The sequence below is a fragment of the Cheilinus undulatus genome, linkage group 5, assembly GCF_018320785.1.
Source record: "Cheilinus undulatus linkage group 5, ASM1832078v1, whole genome shotgun sequence".
In the NCBI taxonomy this organism is placed as follows: domain Eukaryota; kingdom Metazoa; phylum Chordata; class Actinopteri; order Labriformes; family Labridae; genus Cheilinus; species Cheilinus undulatus.
The window spans coordinates 31,507,332-31,527,615 of record NC_054869.1 but is presented as its reverse complement, the minus strand read 5'-3'; the positions used below and the strand labels follow the sequence as shown (position 1 = coordinate 31,527,615).

Here is a 20,284-nt window from a genome sequence, read left to right as displayed (position 1 = left end):
GTCAAGGCACCCAGTGCCAGAGGCAGCAAAACAACTCCAAAACATCCTTGAACTTCCACCATGTTTGACTGTAAGTACTGTGTTCTTTTCTTTGTAGGCCTCATTCCATTTTCTGTGAACAGTAGAATGATGTACTTTTCCAAAAGCTCTACCTTAGTCTCATCTGTCCACAAAATGTTCTCCCAGAAGGATTGAGGCTCACTCAGGTACATTTTTGCAAACTCCAGCCTGGCTTTTTTATGTCTCTTTGTCAGCAGTAGGGTTCTCCTTGGTCTCCTGCCATAGCGCTTCATCTCATTCAGATGAAGACGTATGGTCCAAGCTGACACTTTTGCACCCTGAGTCTGCAGGACAGCCTGAATTTGTGTGGAAGTTGACTGAGGATGTTTATCCACCATTCCAACTATCCTGCGTTGCATTCATTTGTCAATTTTTCTCGTCCATCCACGTCCAGGGTGATTAGCCACAGTGCCATGGTTATAAACTTCTTGATTATATTATGCACAGTGGACAAAGGAATTTCAAGATCTCTGGAGATGGTCTTGAAAGTTTGAGATTGTTCATATTTTTCACAATTTTGCTTCTTGCTTCAGACAATTCTCAGCTCTTCTTTCTCTTCTCCATGCTTGGTGTGACACACACAGGCACACAACACAAAGGTTGAGTCAACTTTTATACATTCTAACTGGCTTCAGGTGTGATTTCTAGATTGCCAGCATCTGTTACTGCCACAGGTGAGTTTAAATGAGTATCACATGCTTGAAATAAAATGATTTACCCACAGTTTTAAAAGGGTGCCAATAATTTTTTCTGGCCCATTTTTTGAGTTTTGTTGTGTTGTGCCAATGCACATGAAGGAAATAAAAACATGTATACCAAAAAAATTTGTAATTGCAACAATTTCTGGGAGAATCGGTGTATTTGTGCTTTTACGGATCCTGCCCAATCAGTTTAATTTACCACAGGTTAACTCTAATCAAGGTGTTGAAGCCTCTCTGCAACTATCAAGAGACATAGGAGGAACCTTAGCTTAATTTCAAGTGTTTTTGTAAAGGATCTGAACATCAATGTAAAAAAAAAAAATACAACAAAGTTCTGTTTTCATTTTGTCATGATGGGGTACCGAGTGTAGATTAATGAGAACCAACATGTTTAATTTTTGACAGTAGTATCAGGTTGCCACATAGGAAAAATGAAGAAGTGAAGTGGGTCTGAATACTTTCTGAATGCACTGTATGTTAATCATTGTAGTCATGGGCTGTGTCTGAATCCACCCTATACTACTGCTGCTACATGCAGCACTATTTATAACCACTCAAGTGTATTTTCTGACCATTTTCTTCTTATTTTTTTCCTTTTTTCTAAATCCATACATAATCGTCATCCATGCATGAAAGAACAATCCATTACATTAGTGCATGATTGATGCACTATTTGATGTTTCATGTAAAAAAATCAGCTTATTTTACTGTCAATTTTGACAATTTCCTGCAGCTGCTTGCTTTTGAAATCATCCCATACTCCTGCGCACTAGGGTGACGGTTGGGATATGATATCTTATTAAAAATCAGCCTTCATACACTTAGCTCACCTGGCACAGTTATGGAATATCAAGTGAAAAGGCAAGTGATGTTATTTGAGTGCCTTTATACATCGTACTGTTGATGAATTATACCAAAAGAACAAAAACACGCAAAAAAATAAACCTACTAAATGAGGTGGGATGATCCCCTCTCCCACCCATACTAACCAAGTATAGTCTTATTTGTGAGAAACACTGCTTTATACTAAAACATATATTCTACTTTTTGCATACTAAGCTAACATTCAGTATGATGTTCAAGCATGCTAAAAAGCCATGTGAATGTGAATTTATGTTTTTTTGGGTCCGCAATTAATTGGCTTAACTAATAACAAGCTGGCGTGACTGTCAGTCCATGAATGGAATTCAACAACTATAAATTTAAAACAAACGACTCCTTTTATTTTTACACAGCTTGTCGGCTGGCTGCTGACCTTTCATGTTGGCAGGTCTGACAGCTGGTGTTTTGTGGTTTGGTACGATCAGGGGCGTAGCTATGGATTTTGGGCCCTCAGAAAGTATATTACACAGTCCCCCCCTAACTGGCGAGCCAAGCAGCAAATGTTGCATAATTTTTCACAAATATATATATGCATTTCAGTGTATTTTTTAAGCATAATTTTCCCATTCATGAAAAATATTTTTACTATGGTTAAACTTAATTTACTTGCATTATTTCACAGCACTGGACTATACCATTTGGACATTTTTAGGGGAGGAGCAGAGGCCCCCCAGCATTTGTTTTACTCTATTAGATACAAATTTCAGTCGGTTGACCCATTCATTTTGTTGCTTTTGAATTAATAATGACACTAATTACTAAGAAAAAATAGACAAACACACTTCATCGCTGGCTCCTCATGGGCCCCTACTTACTGTGGGCCCGGGTATCAGTACCCCTTTTCCTACCTGTGCTACACCCTTGGGTACAATCAGTAAGCTCTTGTTTCATACTTAAAAATTCTGGCAATCGAGTAATCATCCAGGGAATTCTCACATTCACAAAATTATAATCCATTCATTTGGATTGTACTATATACTTAGCTTGTCATCACATTAAGTATGAATAGTGACAAAGTATTTGGTTTCAGATACATCCTAGGAGATTTTCTGGTTAACAGCATAGCCAGTGAAGATGTAAACAAAGTTCAGATGAGGATGGTGGAAATATGGCTGCTTTGCAGGTATAACAACAAAATTGTTTTATTTTTATTAACTAATAAAAAGCCTTTTATTCATACATGGGGAGGGTCCCCTCCATGGAGTCTGTGATCAGTGGGCCAATCTGTGTAGTTATTGATTAGATTTTCAATGAATGAATTATGATTTTTGAAGGCACCAGATGATAAATCTGGGTTAAAGAAATGTTAGGATTTATTTTCCTAATGACAGTCCATCCAAGTGTTGTTAAGATGTTCAAGTTTGGCTCAAAGTGGTGGACCACTGAACTAACAGACTAACATTTTGACTGCATGACTAGAGCAGGAGCAAGGCTGAAAATCTCATGGAGCCTGAGCTGTTTAAAGCAGCAAAAGAAAAGCTTTGATCTCAGCTTTGTTATACATCATTCTGTAATAGAGGCTGTTTAAACAGAATCTTATTAATGCGAACGTGTTATGTAATGTATCTTAAATGAGATCTACATCCAACACATTTTCTTCATGCTTACTTAACTGAAAAATGATGTGAGTATCTGCTAGGATTAGTATTCCAGCGTGTGCTGCAGAGCTCAAAGAGGCAGAACAGAATCCCAGAGTTTTTTTCTTTTTGCATCTCATCACGTTTTCCTATTTGGTCACATAAACACCTGCTGATTTCCATTTTAGGCAATTTGTATGTCACTGGCATGGTGTTCAGCTGTGCTTCCTTTGTGATTTTCTCTGGCTGGCAAAGGTGCAGCTGGAATACACAACAATCAAAAATATCATCAAAAGTTGCTATCAAAACTGCATGTCAAAAAAAGAATTGCTTTGCCTTTCCAGCTCTGGGAATAGAAGCTGCTGTGGCTAAAATGCCTGCAATGACACACTGTAAAGATGAAAATAACATACCTATTCCAAATTATGCTTTCTGAAGCAATTCTACAGCAGCCAAGATGGGATGTTTTCATTTCTGAGAGGAAACACAGGAAGGGAGGACTGCAAGCAAAGCTTGGAGAATGCACACTGCATTTATGAAAAAACACAAGTCAAATGCTGATCTGAAGATTTAGAAACCGAATTCAAAGCTTTTTATTTGACTTATAAAAATCCCTTAGTGCAATTAACAAACCCTGCATGGTGGTGTTCTTTAACCTTAATAGTGTATGTTAATGCTAGTACTCACATTTGCAATTAAACATTTCTGATTAGAGACTCAAAGATGACTGTAGAGTTCAATAAAGCTGAACATAAGCACATAAAGGTAGCTCTTATTGCAGCACTATTGCAGTGGATTGCATTAGATTATTCAGGTGTAACTAATGAAATAGAAACTTATTGTATACCCCAGAGTTTTTCCTTAAAATCACATTTTCTAAGGGCATCATTCTGTCTGAAGGAGCTAAAATAAAGCAATTAGTCAGGGTTTCAAAGGGGAGTTTTAGTGCTTCATAGCTGAAAGAGATTTTTGGAAGCTTCTACATTCTGCCAAGAATGAAAATCTAAGGGAAATAAATTAATTTATATATCTTTTTTAGGCATTAAGATTGTTGAATTAAAAGCCATTGGTCATCATGTCTGCAGTTGTAATGTAAAAACGTTAAAGCCATATACGCCACACGTTAATTAAAACCAAATTTGCTCCACATGACGTATGTTCAGGTCCGACTGACAGGCTGTAATAAATCAAAAGGTCACCTCGGCGCCTCCCAGACTAATGCCACATGTCACAGTAATTGTGGCCGGAGCAGGATGGCTTGGTGCTGTTTGACAGAAATGAAGGACCTCATTTGGCATTCACACCTGTCCTTTTGAATCAGGTGCAGAAGGGCTCAGCTCCTTCCTAAAACAAATTTCACAGCAGATCGTGTGCAGACACAATTCACGGCTTCCTGCCTCTCAGTTGTTTCGTCTGCTCGGCTCATCTCACACAGTAATGCACATCAAGCATTAATGGTTCAGAACAACACGAGTGAAATAGTGGGTGCATGTTACGCTGTGTGGCAGTCAAAGTGAGGACACTGGGATATTAATCCAGAAGGGCGACAGGCTTTATGCCCACAGACCATTAGGGATTTTCAGCCAGTCTGCATGATATCTAATCTCTTCCTTAAAGGCTTTTAAGAAATATTGCTGAATAAACCACTAAAACACCAACTGAACCCCTGCTGTGTGATCTGTGCAGGGTCTGTCTGAAGAGTGCCAGTATCTGTTCCAGCCTCAGCTCATCGTCCAGAGACTGATCGGGATTTCGGTACTTTATCCAGGATACTTCATCGACCAGATGATCCCAGCCCATAACAGATCTGCGCTTTATAAGTAAGTCTTTTAAATGAGCTCACAGAAATCTAAAATCAGGGTGAGTTGATTTTGAAATTAATACCTTTTTAGTGCTCTCTCTGAGAGAAAAGTACACTGTAATTTTTTGTGCAATCTACCTCCGTATTCCACCCCCTCATCTGCCTCTAAGGTTAAAAATTTCATACAGTCTTCTCTGAGCCCACCTCAGATATTTATTTTGTTCAAAAGTTGATCTTCAGGTGTGTGCTTCTAGCCTGAGCTCCTTTATTAAGTTCTTCCTCTCTAAAAGTCATTTCAGTACTGCAGAAAACAGAAATACAAAATTTTGAAGGTTTATTCAAAACAGAATAAGAATGATGCGGGCATGAAATGTTACCATTTGAGATATAAGATTAACATCTAAAGTAAGCTGCTTTTTTATGTGTGATTACATACTTTTTGATTTAAATTACTAGTTTGTGCAAAAGGTCCATTAGACCTTTAATATCCTATAAAACTGCTTCAGCTTTAACTATTCAGCCCAGAATAGCTTAATTGCTTTAAATCTGCTTTAAAATACTTAAATTACATCTTTAAGTATGTGTTGTATTGAGATAATATTTATAGATGCACTATATATATATATAGATGCACAATGTTTGCTGACATTTGATATACTGATAGTAACAAATTCATTTTAGTCAATATTGAGATTGAAACCAATATACAGGTGCATCTGAAAAAATGAGATTATCATGAAAAAGTCCTTTTTTCCCCTCTGGTTTAATTCAAGTGAACCTTCTTTATATTCTAGATACATCATTACAAAGTTATATATTTTATTACCTTTTTTGAATCAATGTTGATGATTACAGCTAACAAAAATAAAAATAGAAATCCAAAATCCCAAAATTCTCAAATATCACAAAACGTCAGTCCAAAAAATTATTTATTATACAAAATTGTTGAACTTCTGTAAAATTTTACTCATTTGTGCACTCATTAATCAGTTGGAGCTCCTTTTGTGCAAATTACTGAATCTTTATAACGCACAGTGGACCAACAGCAGCAGATGACATAGTACTGTGAACCACCACTGACTGTAGAAACTGAAACCACTGGACTTCGAGCACCTTGGATTCTGTGCCTCTCAGGTCTTCCTCCAGACTCTGAGATCTTGATTTCCAAAGAAAATGTGAAATTTACTTTCATCTGAAAACAGGACTTTGGGCCACTGAGCAACAGTCCAGGTCTTTCTCTCCTTAACCCAGATGAGAAGCTTACAATGTTGTCTGAGGATCAGGAATGGCTCTAAGAACACAGCACTTGTAGCCCATTTCTTGGACACGTCTGTATGTGGTGGCTCTTGATCCACTGACTCCAGCCTCAGTCCACTCTTTGTGAAGCTCCCCTAAATTCTTGAATATGCTTCGTTTAACAGTCAGTAAGGTTGAGCTCATCCCTGTTGCTTGGTCACCTTTTCTTATCACACTTTTCCCTTCCAGTCAACTTTCCATAGATAAGCTTTTATACAGCCCTGAGAACAGCCTGCCTTTTTAGCAGTGACCTTCTGTGGCTTACCCTGCATATGGAGGGTTACAAACATTGTCTTCTGGACAAGAGTCAAGTCAGCAGTCTTCCCCATGAGTGTTGTTTGTATGTACTGAACCAGAGAGAATGAAGGCTCAGGAAACCTTTGCAAATGTCGTGAACTGTAGTTCTGTAATCATCAAGATTTAAACAAAAGAATGTTTACTTGATATTCTAATTTTTGAGATGCACCTGTATTGTACAGACCTAAAACTTCAGCCCTTAAACCATCAGCTTAAATTTCAAAGAATAAGGATGAAGACTTGAAGAAGACTTCATGTGTTGCAGGTCTGTTGCTCCTGCCAAAAACCTCACAAACCTTTTTGTACATATGGCTGATATTTGGCTAATGTTTTAGCTAATATCAGCTATTATAAATAATAGCAGAAACTTTCATATGTGCCACCATGTTTATCAACTTTATAAGCAAATATCTGCTAAAACTGATATCATGATACCAATAATACTGTGCAACTTTTATGGTATTAAATTATACTATGCCTAATAAACAAATCTAATCTTTGACCTTTTACACAGCTTATTCACATTACTTTAGAATATTACCATAATATGTATTGTCACTGAAACAACTTTAAACATGCTTCTCTGTTTTTTTTTTATCTATGTGTGTGCTTGTGCAGAGTGTTCATCCCCAATTATATATCCAAGGTGAAGGTTCAGCTGGTAAATTGCAGCACCAGGAACAAGAGTAGTGAGAGTTGTCCCGTGGTGCTGAAGATAAGAGCGAGGGCACCTCCAGTGCATAATTCAAGTGCCCTCGACTGCAGGGAGTGGAACCCCTGTGAATTAGACACCCTTGTACCTGCCTGGGAACAATGGTACTACATCCTGGTGGAGCGATATCTCAGCAACTCCAATGTCTACTTCCGCATCGGGGTGCAGGTCACAGGTGAGTTTGATTTACAGGCAGAAGGGTATTTAGAGTTTAAAAGGTAAACTAGGCCATCTCAAGCTGAAGCAGCAAAATGTATCATTCTATGTCAGTGTGATAAAACAAATTTGAAAGAAAAAAAAATCACCAGTAAAAAGTATTATTGATAAGACATTACCAGTCTTGCCATTCAGCCAGCAGCCTTCTATGCTTTGTTTTTCTCTCCATTCATTTTCAGAGGAACATTCAATGAATTTAAATAAGCCTATTCTGGAAAAAAAAAAAAAATCAAAGGGGATAAAGAGGACAATACTACCTAATTTTACAAAAAAATTGTGACAGCGGAATCATTTACAAATGACAAATTGAATAGTCAGTGAGCAGGGCTATTACAAATAGATCACCAAGGGAGAAATTCACAAAGATTGGTCTTTGATAGCACCTTGAACAGCAAATCATTTATAATCACCATCTGCCCCATCTCCACATCCAGTTTATATAGGACACTGTGCTGGAGATGTAACAGCACAAGCACAGCACAGTTCATCAGCTGAGTGCTATATGCCCCTTATATGTTTCTGATGCTCCATGTAGTCAAATAAAAATCACTAATATCACCTAATGCTTCATAACTGCTACACTTCATTTACCAAAAATGTCTTTTTGTCGAATTAACTATTTACAGTGAGGCTCATTTGCTTTAAAAGAAATGAGAACTTTTGCTTAACACAACTAAGTGCTCTGCAATGTGAAGCTTATTGCTTCAAAGTGTGTCCAAGCAAAGTCTTACACAAAAAACCTGTGTAACTTATTGCACTGAGTCATTCTGTCTTGTTTGTGCAGATTTATTGAGTGCAAATGGGTTTGATTCTTTTTGGAATTTGTACCTCCGTGTATAAGGCAGAGTGTATCGCACAGTCTAGCTTTAAATGGTACAATGTAAATGGAGTCATCGTCCGACTTCTTGAAGCGCTTTTGAATTACATGTTACATTTACCCATTCAAACACTGAGTCACTCGCTAATGGTGGAGGCTGATTTAATCCCAACTGTATGTATTAAAAACAATACGAGTTTCAGTGTTCAATGTTTTGCTCAAGGACACCTCAACATGTACAGTGTCAGATTTTTTAAAGAGGTTTTTAAATAATGAAGGTCGGCAGGTAGGTAGGCAGGTAGGTACAGTGCCTATAAAAAGTATTTACCCCGCCTGGATGTTTTACACTTTTATTGATTTTATACATCAATCGTGGTCAATATAATGTGGATTTTTTTTTACCATAAAGTTTTTTACAAAAAAAGCCTCTGTAATGTCAAAGTGAAAACACATTTCTATAAAGTAATGCCAGTTAAATAAAAATATGTAAGCTAAAATAAGTGACTGCATAAATATTCACCCCTTTAAAGTGACTGACCTATCTCAACAGAGGACCACCCAATTGGTGCTCAGTCTCACAATTAGTGAAATGGGGATCACCTGAGAGCAGTGAATGTGTCTCAATTGATTGTAGTATAGAGACACCTGTGTCTGGAAGGTCCAGTCACTGGTTTATCAATATTCCTGGCTACCATTACACCATGAAGACAAAAAAACACTCCAAAAAACTCAGAGAAAAGGTTATTGAAATTTATAAGTCAGAGGATGGCTTTGAAAACATTTCCAAGGCACTGAATATCCCCTGAAGTTCAGTTAAATCCATTGTCAAGAAATGGAAGGAATATGTCACATGTGTAATTCTGCCTAGATCAGGCCATCCTCACAAACTGAGTGACCATGCAAGCTGGAGACCAGTGAGAGAGGCCACAAAGACACCTATGACTACTCTGTAGGAGTTACGAGCTTCAGCAGCTGAGATGGGAAAGACCTTGCATACAACGATGGATGCTCGGGTTATTCACCAGTCCGAGCCTTATGGGAGAGTGGTTAAAAGAAAGCCACTGTTGAAGAAAACTCATTAAATCTCAATTAGAGTTCACTAAAAGGCATGTGTGAAACTCCAAGGTCAAGTGGAAAAAGTGGCACTTTTTGGCCATCAGACAAGACCCTGTGATTGCTGGACATCAAACACTGCACGTCACCACAACACACCATTCCCTCTGTGAAGCATGGCGGTGACAGCATCATGCTGCAGGGATGCTTCTCAGCAGCTGGCCCTGGAAGGCTTGTAAAGGTAGAGGGTAAAATAAATGTGGTAAAATATAAGAAAATCCTGGAGCACAGTCCGGATCAGTCTGCAAGAGAACTACGGCTTGGGAGAAGATTTATTGTCCAGCAAGACAATGGCCTGAAGCATAGAGTGAAAATCTACAGAGAAATAGTTTTAACGCCAAATAGGTGAATGTTCCACAGTGACCAAATCAAAGCCCAGACCTTAATCCAGTAGAGAATTTGAGGCTGGACTTTAAAAGGGCAGTTCACGACCAATGCTGCAACTTGACAGAGCTTGGGGAGTTTTGCAGAGGAGAGTGGAGTAAAATTGCAGTGTCCAGATGTGAAAGCCTGATTGAGATGTACAGTGCTTAACAAATTTATTAGACCACCTGTCATATTTGTCTCAGAGACCATCCAGCATCATGAAGTGCTTTAATGTGGACTCTTTAATTTTCAGTGCGCTCTCCACATTTTACCATTTTGAACAGGAATGAGGGATTTAAACTGAATTCACCCAAATTTGAGCTGGCTCACTGGGCTTCTCTGAGAAGTCAGAAATTAATCAAGCATAACATTAAACCACTAAAACTAATTTTTCTGTTCAGGAATGCAAGTAAATAACTATAATTTGACATATTAATCAAGACATATTAATGTGCTTTACTATTTTTTCAGTTTTTTTGTCAATCAGTAAATTTGAAAATTCATGGATAACAATAATAATTATATTTTAGCATTAAAAATATCATTTGGGTTAAAGAGCTTCTACATATTGGTGTATTAACCATTGCAGAAACATAAAAAATGATTTTAGTAATTACCAATGCTGTTAATTTAGGGTAGCTGTGGCATAAACCTTACTTTGGTTAGGGTTAGCGTGGTCTAATAAATTTGTTAAGCACTGTATCTACACCACTTTCCACATTATTATCCAAATGACATTTTTCTCTTATTTTCCTAAATATTAATGCCAATGACCGTCAGAATATTTTCAAGTCATCAGCTGTTAGAGCATAATTCAAATGTTTTTGAACAAACTTCATAATGATAACTTTTTTTTTTTTTTTAAATAAAAACCTCAAAATGCACTGTTCCACATTATTAAGCAGGCCACAGGTTTCAAGCAATATAGGAAAGAAAAAAGGTCTCTCTGCTGCTGAAAAGTGTCAAATAGTGTAATGCCTTCGACAAGGAATGAAAACATTACATATTTCGTGAAAAATTAATCATGATCAACGTACTGTGAAGAAATTTGTGGCTGATTCAGAGCACAGAAAGGTTTGTGCAGATAAAGGCAAAATGAGGAAAGTTTTTGACGGACAATTTCATCGGATTAAGAGAGCAGATGCTAAAATGCCATTACAAAGAAGCAAACAGGTATTTGAGGCTGCTGGTGCGTCTGGAGTCCCATCAACCTCAAGGTGTAGGATCCTCCAGAGGCTTGCAGTCATGCATAAACCTACTATTCAGCCACCCCTAACCAATGCTCACAAACAGAAATGGTTGCAGTGGGACCAGAAATACATGAAGACTCATTTTCAAACAGTCTTGTTGACTGATGAGTGCCGTGCAACCCTGGATGGTCCAGATGGAGGAGTAGTGGATGGTTGGTGGATGGCCACTATGTCCCAACAAGACTGCAACGTCAGCAAGGAGGTGGCAGAGTCATGTTCTGGGCTGGATTCATGAGGAGAGAGCTGGTAGGCTCCTTTAGGGTCCCTTAAGGTGTGAAAATGACCTAGGCGAAGTATATAGAGTTTCTGACTGACCACTTTCTTCCATGGTACAAAAAGAAGAGCAGTGCCTTCTGTAGCAAAATTTTCTTCATGCATGACAATGCACCATCTTGTGCTGCAAAGAATACCTCTGTGTCATTGGCTGCTATGGGCATAAAAGGAAAGAAACTCGTGGTGTGGCCCCCATCCTCTCCTGACCTCAATCCTATTGAGAACATTTGGAGCATCCTCAAGCTAAAGATCTATGAGGGTGGGAGGCAGTTCACATCAAAACAGCAGCTCTGGGAGGATATTCTGACATCCTGCAGAAATATTCCAGCAGAAACTCTCCAAAAACTCACAAGTTCAATGGATGCAAGAATTATGAAGGTGATATCAAAGAAGGGCTCCTATGTTAACATGTAAATTGGCCTGTTAAGTTTTCTTTTTTTTTTTTTAATAGCTTTTGTATTTAGTAAATATGACCTCCTAATGCTGCAAATTAAACAAATGACCATCTTCAGTTCTTTATGACCTATAAAATGTTTTAAAACTCCGTTGTGCTTAATAATGTGGAACAGTGCATTTTGAGGTTTTTATTTTAAAAAAATGGTTATCATTATGAAGTTTGTTCAAAAACATATGAATTATGCTGTAACAACATTAACTTGAAAAATCTTCTGGCTGTCATTTGCATTAATATTATAAATAAGAGAAAAATATCATTTGCATAATAATGTGGAAAGCGGTGTACACAGACTCAGTGCTGTGATTGCAGACAAAGGTGCATCTAAATACTGACTTGACGGGCGTAAATATTAATGCAGTCACTTATTTGACATGACATATTTTTATTTAATTGACATTGTTTTGTACAAGTTGTACTTTGCAATTTCTTTCTTTCTTTTTTTTTTAAGCCAAATTATTGACCATGATTGATTTCTAAAATCTATTATCAGTATTTTTAGTGATTGCATATGTTGTAGGAAAACAAACAGCCTAAATTCCAGCTTTATATCAATGGCTGATGAGGGAAATAGTCAATTATTGTTAAGGATTTTAGGGTAGCCAATCAGATTTCAGTCTATCTTCCTGTGATCAGGATGAGAACAACGCTCCATGCAGCAGAAAGTAGAGATGCTGATGGGTGATCTCTACATTCAGATGCTAAAGGGGAGCAAGATGCATGGAACTGCTAAGCATTATAGGACTGCTGGTGCTTGAGGATGTTTAGTCAGATGTGATTGGTTAAATGGACATTAAGACAAAGCAGATAGTAGAGCAAATAAGTATGATAACTGCTGTTATTTGCTGGTTATTATTGTGGTTGTTGGTATGGTTGACATTTCTGTTGTCGTCTTGAGGCCACAGGCCAAATTTGTTCCCTGCATCAGTTTGGACACCCCTGGTATAATCAATTATGACAGTTTTTTGAGTGTAACAAGATTTAAATATAGTGCTATATTTGTAGTCTCATATGAGATTTTCTTACTGTGATGTTCAGCTGCTTTTTATGGAAGTGTTCTACCAGTTTAAGAAACATAATAGGGTAGTTAAATGATTTTATTGAAGGTAATGGCTTGTTTGTTCCTTTTCTTTGATATAATTCATGTAATTTGTCATAATTTCTATCATTATGGGCTTTTTTGTTCCCAGTGTTGTATATAATTTTGCTTCTTGCTGCTTTTGATGTATAATTTAAGGTGACAGGGTGATTTTTATTTACCCGAGCACTCATAAATTAGGCCAAACAAAAGCTCTGCAGCATATATCCAATATCCAAAATGACACAGACATAATATCAATTATTTTGACTTTCAAGTTGTACAGATGCTCACCAAAAATAAGTAATTATTCAAAGATATATAGTCCAATGTAAATTCTCCAAGAATGTGGTGCTTCTTGCAGACATGGGGTAGAAAAAGTATTTTAGGCATGTGTTTTGATGGTAGAAGGGAGGCCAAACACTGTCAGTCCATTTAGACGTTTGTACATAAAAAAAGAGCAGAGCCCACACTGAGGCGATGCGTTCAGGGCTCCTCAGAGAGTCAGCCATGCCATGCTTAAGTGCTGCATGCTGTTTGGAGGTTGTGGAGGGCTGAGATATTCTTTATGCCCGCTCCACAGGGAGGGCTCACAAATCTGCAGGAAGTCTACTCCCATGTGGTGATCCCCTCCCTCTGTCCGGCACTATATGGTGCACTCTGTCACCATGGCAACACAGACACTAATTATTCACACTATGCCCCCCACTTCCCCTTCATGCCTGCCTGCCATGCAGATCTTACTTGACCTTTTATGGATTTAAATTGAAGAACACCTCAGGTTCAGGGACCATCTGGTGTCCTCACCTTCTTGTGCTGTCTTTCTCACATTTGTGACTGGTAAAATGAGCAGCCTCTGAGTTATATTCCCAGGTATGACAGTGGCAGAGGAGACGGAAAGTGGGGAAACTAGGTTGCAGTTTATTATTTATTATTGTTGTTTATACAGTATTTTTCACAGCAGGTGTCGTGCTCTAAATAGATCAGTGGGCATCAAAGAGACTTTATGTGTCATGCTGTATATAAAAGCAATATGAGGCTAACTCTTTGGTTTATGGATGTTATGCAACAGAACATGCTCTCTACATATTTGAGTCTTTTCTGCTTTTACATAGATTTTTTGTCTCTACCAAAGTTACATCTGCTGCAAGCCTTTAGTGTTCGGTGTTCCAGTATTTTTAGGAGTGCTTCAGCTGCCAGAGCGGACATCAAAATACTTCAAAACCCTTTCAGAGACAACACTATGCAAACGAAGCCGAGCTCGAAAAGCCTTTGAAATCCTTTCCCCTTGGGGATTGGTGGTATTTGATGGTACTTTGCCAGTTGCCATCAATGACCAATTTGCAGTGAGTTGCTTTGTGCTGAGTGAAAGCATAGTGTTTGCAATTACTGTGAATCTTTGTCTCATTAAAAAGCAGTGTACAGAGCTGAAACCTTGCTGTTTACACTGTGGGAGCCAGCCGAGGGGGATCACTTTAAACATTTGCAGAAGACACTGGTTCTTATAAAGCAAGTAAAATAGCTGTCTTTGTTCTTGCCAGTTTGTTTGGTTTTCTGGGGATTGCTCAATTGCACAAAATGTTGCATGTTACATTTTAAACCTCTTTGCCATAATGCTCAGCTCATGCAGGAACAAACATGATTGATTTCCTTTTGTAATTTGCTTTCTTTCTCCTCTCACCAGATTGCTCCAAGTCCAACTTGTCAAAGGACCAACCGCAGCCCAGCTCCTCCATGAACATGCCTCAGTCTTTTGGAACAGCGATGGGTTTCTCCATCTCTGACACCATGTCTATGGCAGCCCTGCCTGGCCCATCACAGAATGCCACTCACCTCCACACCTCAGAGGACAGCATTGTTTACCTCGCCCCCACAGCAGACAGCAACAGGTGCTGGCCTATTCGCCCCACTTTGCGCAACGAGCTGGACACCTTCTCCGTGCACTTCTATGTCTTCTTTGGTCCAAATATATCGATTCCACCTGACAGAGCCGCCGTGTTCGCCATTAACCTGATGCCTGTTTTAGACAGCGGAGGAGTCCTCAACATGGAGCTTAAACTCAACCTGGTGAGTCACTCTGATGATGCTCTTCCTGCTTGTTTCAGATTATCCGTGATTCAACTGCCAAAAAAACGCTGTTTTTTTTTAATTTTTTGTACAGAATGAGCAGACAAAAAAGGAAAAACAAAACAAAAAAGGGCTTGCAGTATAAGACTTTTAGCTACACTGCAGTGTTAGCACAATACAGAATATCAATACCAATGCATGAAAGGTAAGCTGTTGACTCTAAAATCTGTTACCCTCCAGGAACTCTCATATTGACTAAGATGATCCAAAAATGGCCAGCAAACACTGAAAAATTTCTTTAGGTTGTCCATCAAGCTATACCGTGTTTTCTTCTTATGCGGTACACAAGGTCATTCAGCCAGGTCTTAAACTGAGGTACAATGGCTGAATTAGTATCAGTCTCTAGCAATGACCTTTCCTTACCCAAAAAACATTTTTAATACCATTTAGATACTCATATCTGGGCTTTCATAATAGTGATTAAACTAAATAAGAAAATCTTTTTCACGATCACTGAAAATGTTCATTATATTTTATTTATTTAGGGAATTTGTATATTCACAAAAAAAGTTTACAGGCAAATCAATCAAATACCTATTGTAGATTAAATTAGTTGAGTCAAGGGAAGATCAATTATATTATCACCAAAAAAAAAGCACTTGGCCATAAAACAACAAAAATTCAACATTAAAATGTTATAACACAGGTCAGTGAATACACATGTACAAACCTCAATGCCAAAAAAGCTGGGATTTTGTGTGAAATGTCTATAACACAAAATACAGTGATTTGTGAATCTGTTTCAACCTATATTCAATTGAGAACTTGACAAAGACAAGATATTTAATGTTTAAATTCATAGACTTCCTTTTTTTTTTGAAAAACAAAAAACACATACTCTGAATTTAATGGCCTGCAACATATTCAAATAAGGTGGGACAGGAGCATGTTCATCACCTTTTCTTTTAACAGTATTTGAAGTGGGATTCTTTCACGTTCTTGCGTGACTTACATTTTAAGTTTGTCTACAGTGTGGGGTTTCCATAGTCAGCTTTTGAGCTTCACGTTGTGCCATACTTTTATAATGGGAGACAGGTCTGGACTGCATGCAGAATGTGGCCTGGCATTTTCTTGCTGAAATTAGCAGGGGCATCCCTGAAAAAGATGTCTAGATAGAAACAGATGTTTCCCCAAAGCCTGTATATACATACCTCTAAGGATTAATAATACATTCATAGATGTGCAAGTTACCCATGCCATGGGCACTAATGTACTTTTGAAATGAAACAATTTAACCCTTTGTTCTTCCATTCTTTGTTAAGTTGATAATTTTGAATGATCTTTTACATGTTTTCATCTTTAATCAGCTGTTCCACAAATAAACCCCTTCTGTTGTTATGACGCTATTAAGTTTGGCATTAGAGCTCACTGCTTTTTCCTGAACTTACAGTTAAACTCCACTGAGACTGTGTATACTTACCCTCTGTTTTCAACTTATTTAGAGCCTTTTTTTGATAGGACAGCTGAAGAGAGACAGGAAATGTTGAGAGTAGAGAGTTAGGGATGACATAGCAAAGAGCTGAGGTTAGATTCCAACTCATAGATCCTATGACGACTGTAGCCTCTCCAAATGGTTTTGAAGTCTATTCAATTCTGTGTAATCAGTTTGATGATGAGTGGGTTTTTGGCTCTCTGGAGGTGATTTATTTGTGATTCATATGGCTCTTTTCCCAAGGATGGAGACTGAGTCTGTATTTGTTCCCCCAAACTTCTACATACTAGTGAATGTATAGAAGTAAGAGGGAGCAGTACACGGTGTATCATGATGGCTGACTTAAGAGACCTTTGACGTAATATAAAACTGCTATTGGCTTTGATTTTTTTTTCTTTTTTTTTGCTTTGATATACTTTATGTGATTTCAAGCATTTTTGGTGTTCTGCTATTTCTCCAACTTTTTAAAGAAATTCTATTACTATTTGTAATCATAAGTACAAACACATTTGCTCCTTGTAATTATCAAGATGCTTTAGTCAAACATGATAGATGTAATTTCAGTTTTAATGGTTGGGCAGGAGAGCGCATTTTATGCAAGATTCTGGTGGATTTTGAATTTATTGTATTACTTCTGTGTTTCTGGTATAAGTTCACATCAAGTATTTGTTATTATAAATTATGGATTGTGGTCTATTTCACCTGTAGCTTCAAAACTTTGAAAAGGAATATTCTGGTCAGCAGACAAAATATAAAATGGCTATGGCAGGATAAACCCCCACCACAAAGGGTGAATAATTGGGCTCACAGAGTGTCTGGCTGAGCCACCTGCTTAATATGGATGCTTGGATGGTCAGAGGCTTTGCTGTGGGAGCTGAAAAAGTTCACAATGAAACATGCGGCAGTGTTTGGGACTGTGACATATGTCCCTAATTGAGAGCGGGGCAAAATGCAAAAATCAGCCAGGCAGGATTTGAAATGACTTTGTTAAGCTGTCTCTCAGATAGTCATGGCATTAGGATGCACCTGCAGCCTCTCAGGAGGTCTTCAGGGATCCAGAGACTGAAGAGCTAAAGACTGGCAGATGGACTTCTAAACGTTTTACTCATAATAGAAAGCGAGCCAGGCAATGTTAAAAGAACTTCACTATGAAATACAAACTCTAACAAATGTCTTTGATTGTTCACTTCAAAAGAATATCCTGACATTTTTGGGAAATATGCTTTTTTGGCCATCTCTTTGGGAGTTGGATTGATATATGTTTCATCTCTGTATTCAGAAAACATGCTGGTCAGGGATATTTTTAGCTTACCAAAAAAAGGAGGAAAAATACTCAGCTCCAACAAGCTTCAAAACAGTGACTGAACAGACGTTGTTCAGGGACTGTTTGTTGACTACTGTCTCTGAGTTTAAAAGTGACCTATTTACTTATAATGGCTTGTTTTTCAGCTATTTATTTATCCAAGAATCCCCTGAATTTCTGTTTAGATTGGGAGACCTGATATTAAAAAGCTGTATTTAGCACCTCAGCTGATGTCAGCCCATCATTAGTTACTAGTAAAGCTTCAAAGATAAATCTGTAGCTCAAGTAGTTACAAATATGTAATTAATTTAAGACCTTAAAGGGTTGGTCAATTTATGCTTGCAAATGAAATCTATGGTCCCACTTCCAAAATGACATTTATCTTATTATACATATATTTTATATTGTGCTCGTGAGCCAAAAACAATTTTCCACCTCAGTGGACAATAAAGAATTATTCTATTCTGTTCTATTTCCAGGTTTTCTTTGTTCTAGAGTGTATACAGTGTAATACATATTTTGGGGTGTGGACAGTTGCTGGACAAAGCAAAACACACAAAAGATGTCACCATGTTGGATATAAAACAATGTGATACAATACAGTATGCCCTGATTTAATAGGATATGATGTGAAACTACATTATACAGTACGGTGTAGTGCAATACAATTTTATTCTTTATTTGTTAGTATAAGCTGAAACCTAGAACAAAGGTAGTTTTCCTGAGATCCACATACAACAGCATACTATACAATAGGAGACAATATGACAAGATGCAATACGATATATGATACGATTTACGATACAATGATACTTTTCTTTGGTTTGTATCCCCTTTAGCTGTTACCTAGTGTGTTGGTAGTCTTTTTGGGGTCCACAATAGTAAAAGCATGAAATACGTCTTGGTACGATATGATACGATACAATATCAGACAATACAGTAGGTTACATTTTGGTGCGGTACAGTAAGGTATGATACAATATGATACCTTGTTTATTTGTTAGTATACCCATTAGTTGCAACCTAAATCACAGGCAGTTTTCGTTGGATCCACATAAAAAAGCACACATATAATACGATACAATACAATACGCTATGGTATGCTACGATACAAAATGAAACGAAGCGAAACAAAATGGTATGCTACGATATGATACGATTCGATGCAATACGGTATGGTACGCTACAATACGATATGATACAATATGATACGATATGATATGATATGATATGATGCGATACGATACGATATGACTCTTGTTTATTGGTTTGCATTTTCCACCAGCTGTTACCTAGAGCACCAATATTCTTCTTTGGTCCACATTTCTAAAAAGCATAGGATACAATACAATACACGATACAATACAATTGGATATGATACGATACAACACAACACGACACAACATGACACGATACGATGCGCTGCGCTTCAGCACAATATGATACTTTATTTATTTGTTAGTATATAGTTGCAACCTAGAACACAGGTAGTTTGACTGGGATCTACATAGAAAAGCATACGACAATACGATTAAACATGAGACGACGACACAAATGAGGTGATATGAAGTGATATTACATGACACGATAATTAGTTTATACATGTGTTAGTTTGTTACCCCATTAGCTGTTACCTAGCTTGCCAGTAGTCTTCTCAGGGTCCCTGATAAAAAGCATAGGATGTAATATGATACAGTACGATCCGTTACACAAAAGAATATGATAGGTTAATTTGTTTATTTAATTATTATTTAATTATTATTAAGTGGCTAGCCTGTTCTGTTTTCCCATCAAGTACCGTCAAGTCAGTTTTATCTTTTTTGTACAGCCCAAACCCCCAAATTTCCTCAAAGTCTGTACAAATATCTACAAACTGTAGACCCTTTATTGAGGCATGTAAATCTCCTTGAAAAAAAGATGCCATGTCTTGGAAAAAAAAAAAGGAGAAAAAGTGCCAGACGATAAACAAAGAAGGATTAGGCTCCCAGGATAGATAGATGTGATATGTGTTGTTTGCACAGAAAAAGCCTAACGGTAAAAAATGTTGAGAAAATGTATAAAATAAGGCCACACCAACACAGTGGAGAGGAACACAGCTTTGGGAAACAAACAGAGAGAGAGAGAGAGAGAGGGCTAGAGAGGGAAAACCAGGATAACACGTGAACTAGGTAGAGAGAAAAATGGAGAAAAACTGAGGTTGCATCTCCGAGGGGGAAGTTGATCCAGATCAACATCAGGATAAGACTCTGACATCCAGGAGAGGGAGAAAGGTCCCTGCTCCAGTCTTTGTGATAAGCTGAGCTAAACAGATCTTTCATCTCCACTGAATCCACACTGATGAGATTGATTATCAATCTGCTCATCTCACCACTGGTGAGATAGCTACAGTGTTATTTCCCAAAATGTCAGAGAGGAGACTAATATTTGACTTTCAAGGAAATGGAAATAATTGACTGTTGCTAATTTGATGGTTTATTGATTAATTGCTCAGTTGCTGTGGTGACTGGATGACAGAATGGGATGGAAACA

At 37.8% G+C, this 20,284-nt stretch overlaps 1 protein-coding gene across 1 annotated transcript in view; it reads left to right on the top strand.

The window, feature by feature from the left end:
• Window positions 1–20,284, top strand: part of tmem8b (transmembrane protein 8B) — an 81,776-nt gene that overhangs the window by 12,430 nt on the left and 49,062 nt on the right. The window contains exons 4-6 of the mRNA XM_041788128.1: window positions 4,907–5,040; window positions 7,233–7,501; window positions 14,578–14,960. Coding sequence (XP_041644062.1) covers window positions 4,907–5,040; window positions 7,233–7,501; window positions 14,578–14,960 — 786 coding nt within the window. The remainder of the gene's footprint in view (window positions 1–4,906; window positions 5,041–7,232; window positions 7,502–14,577; window positions 14,961–20,284) is intronic.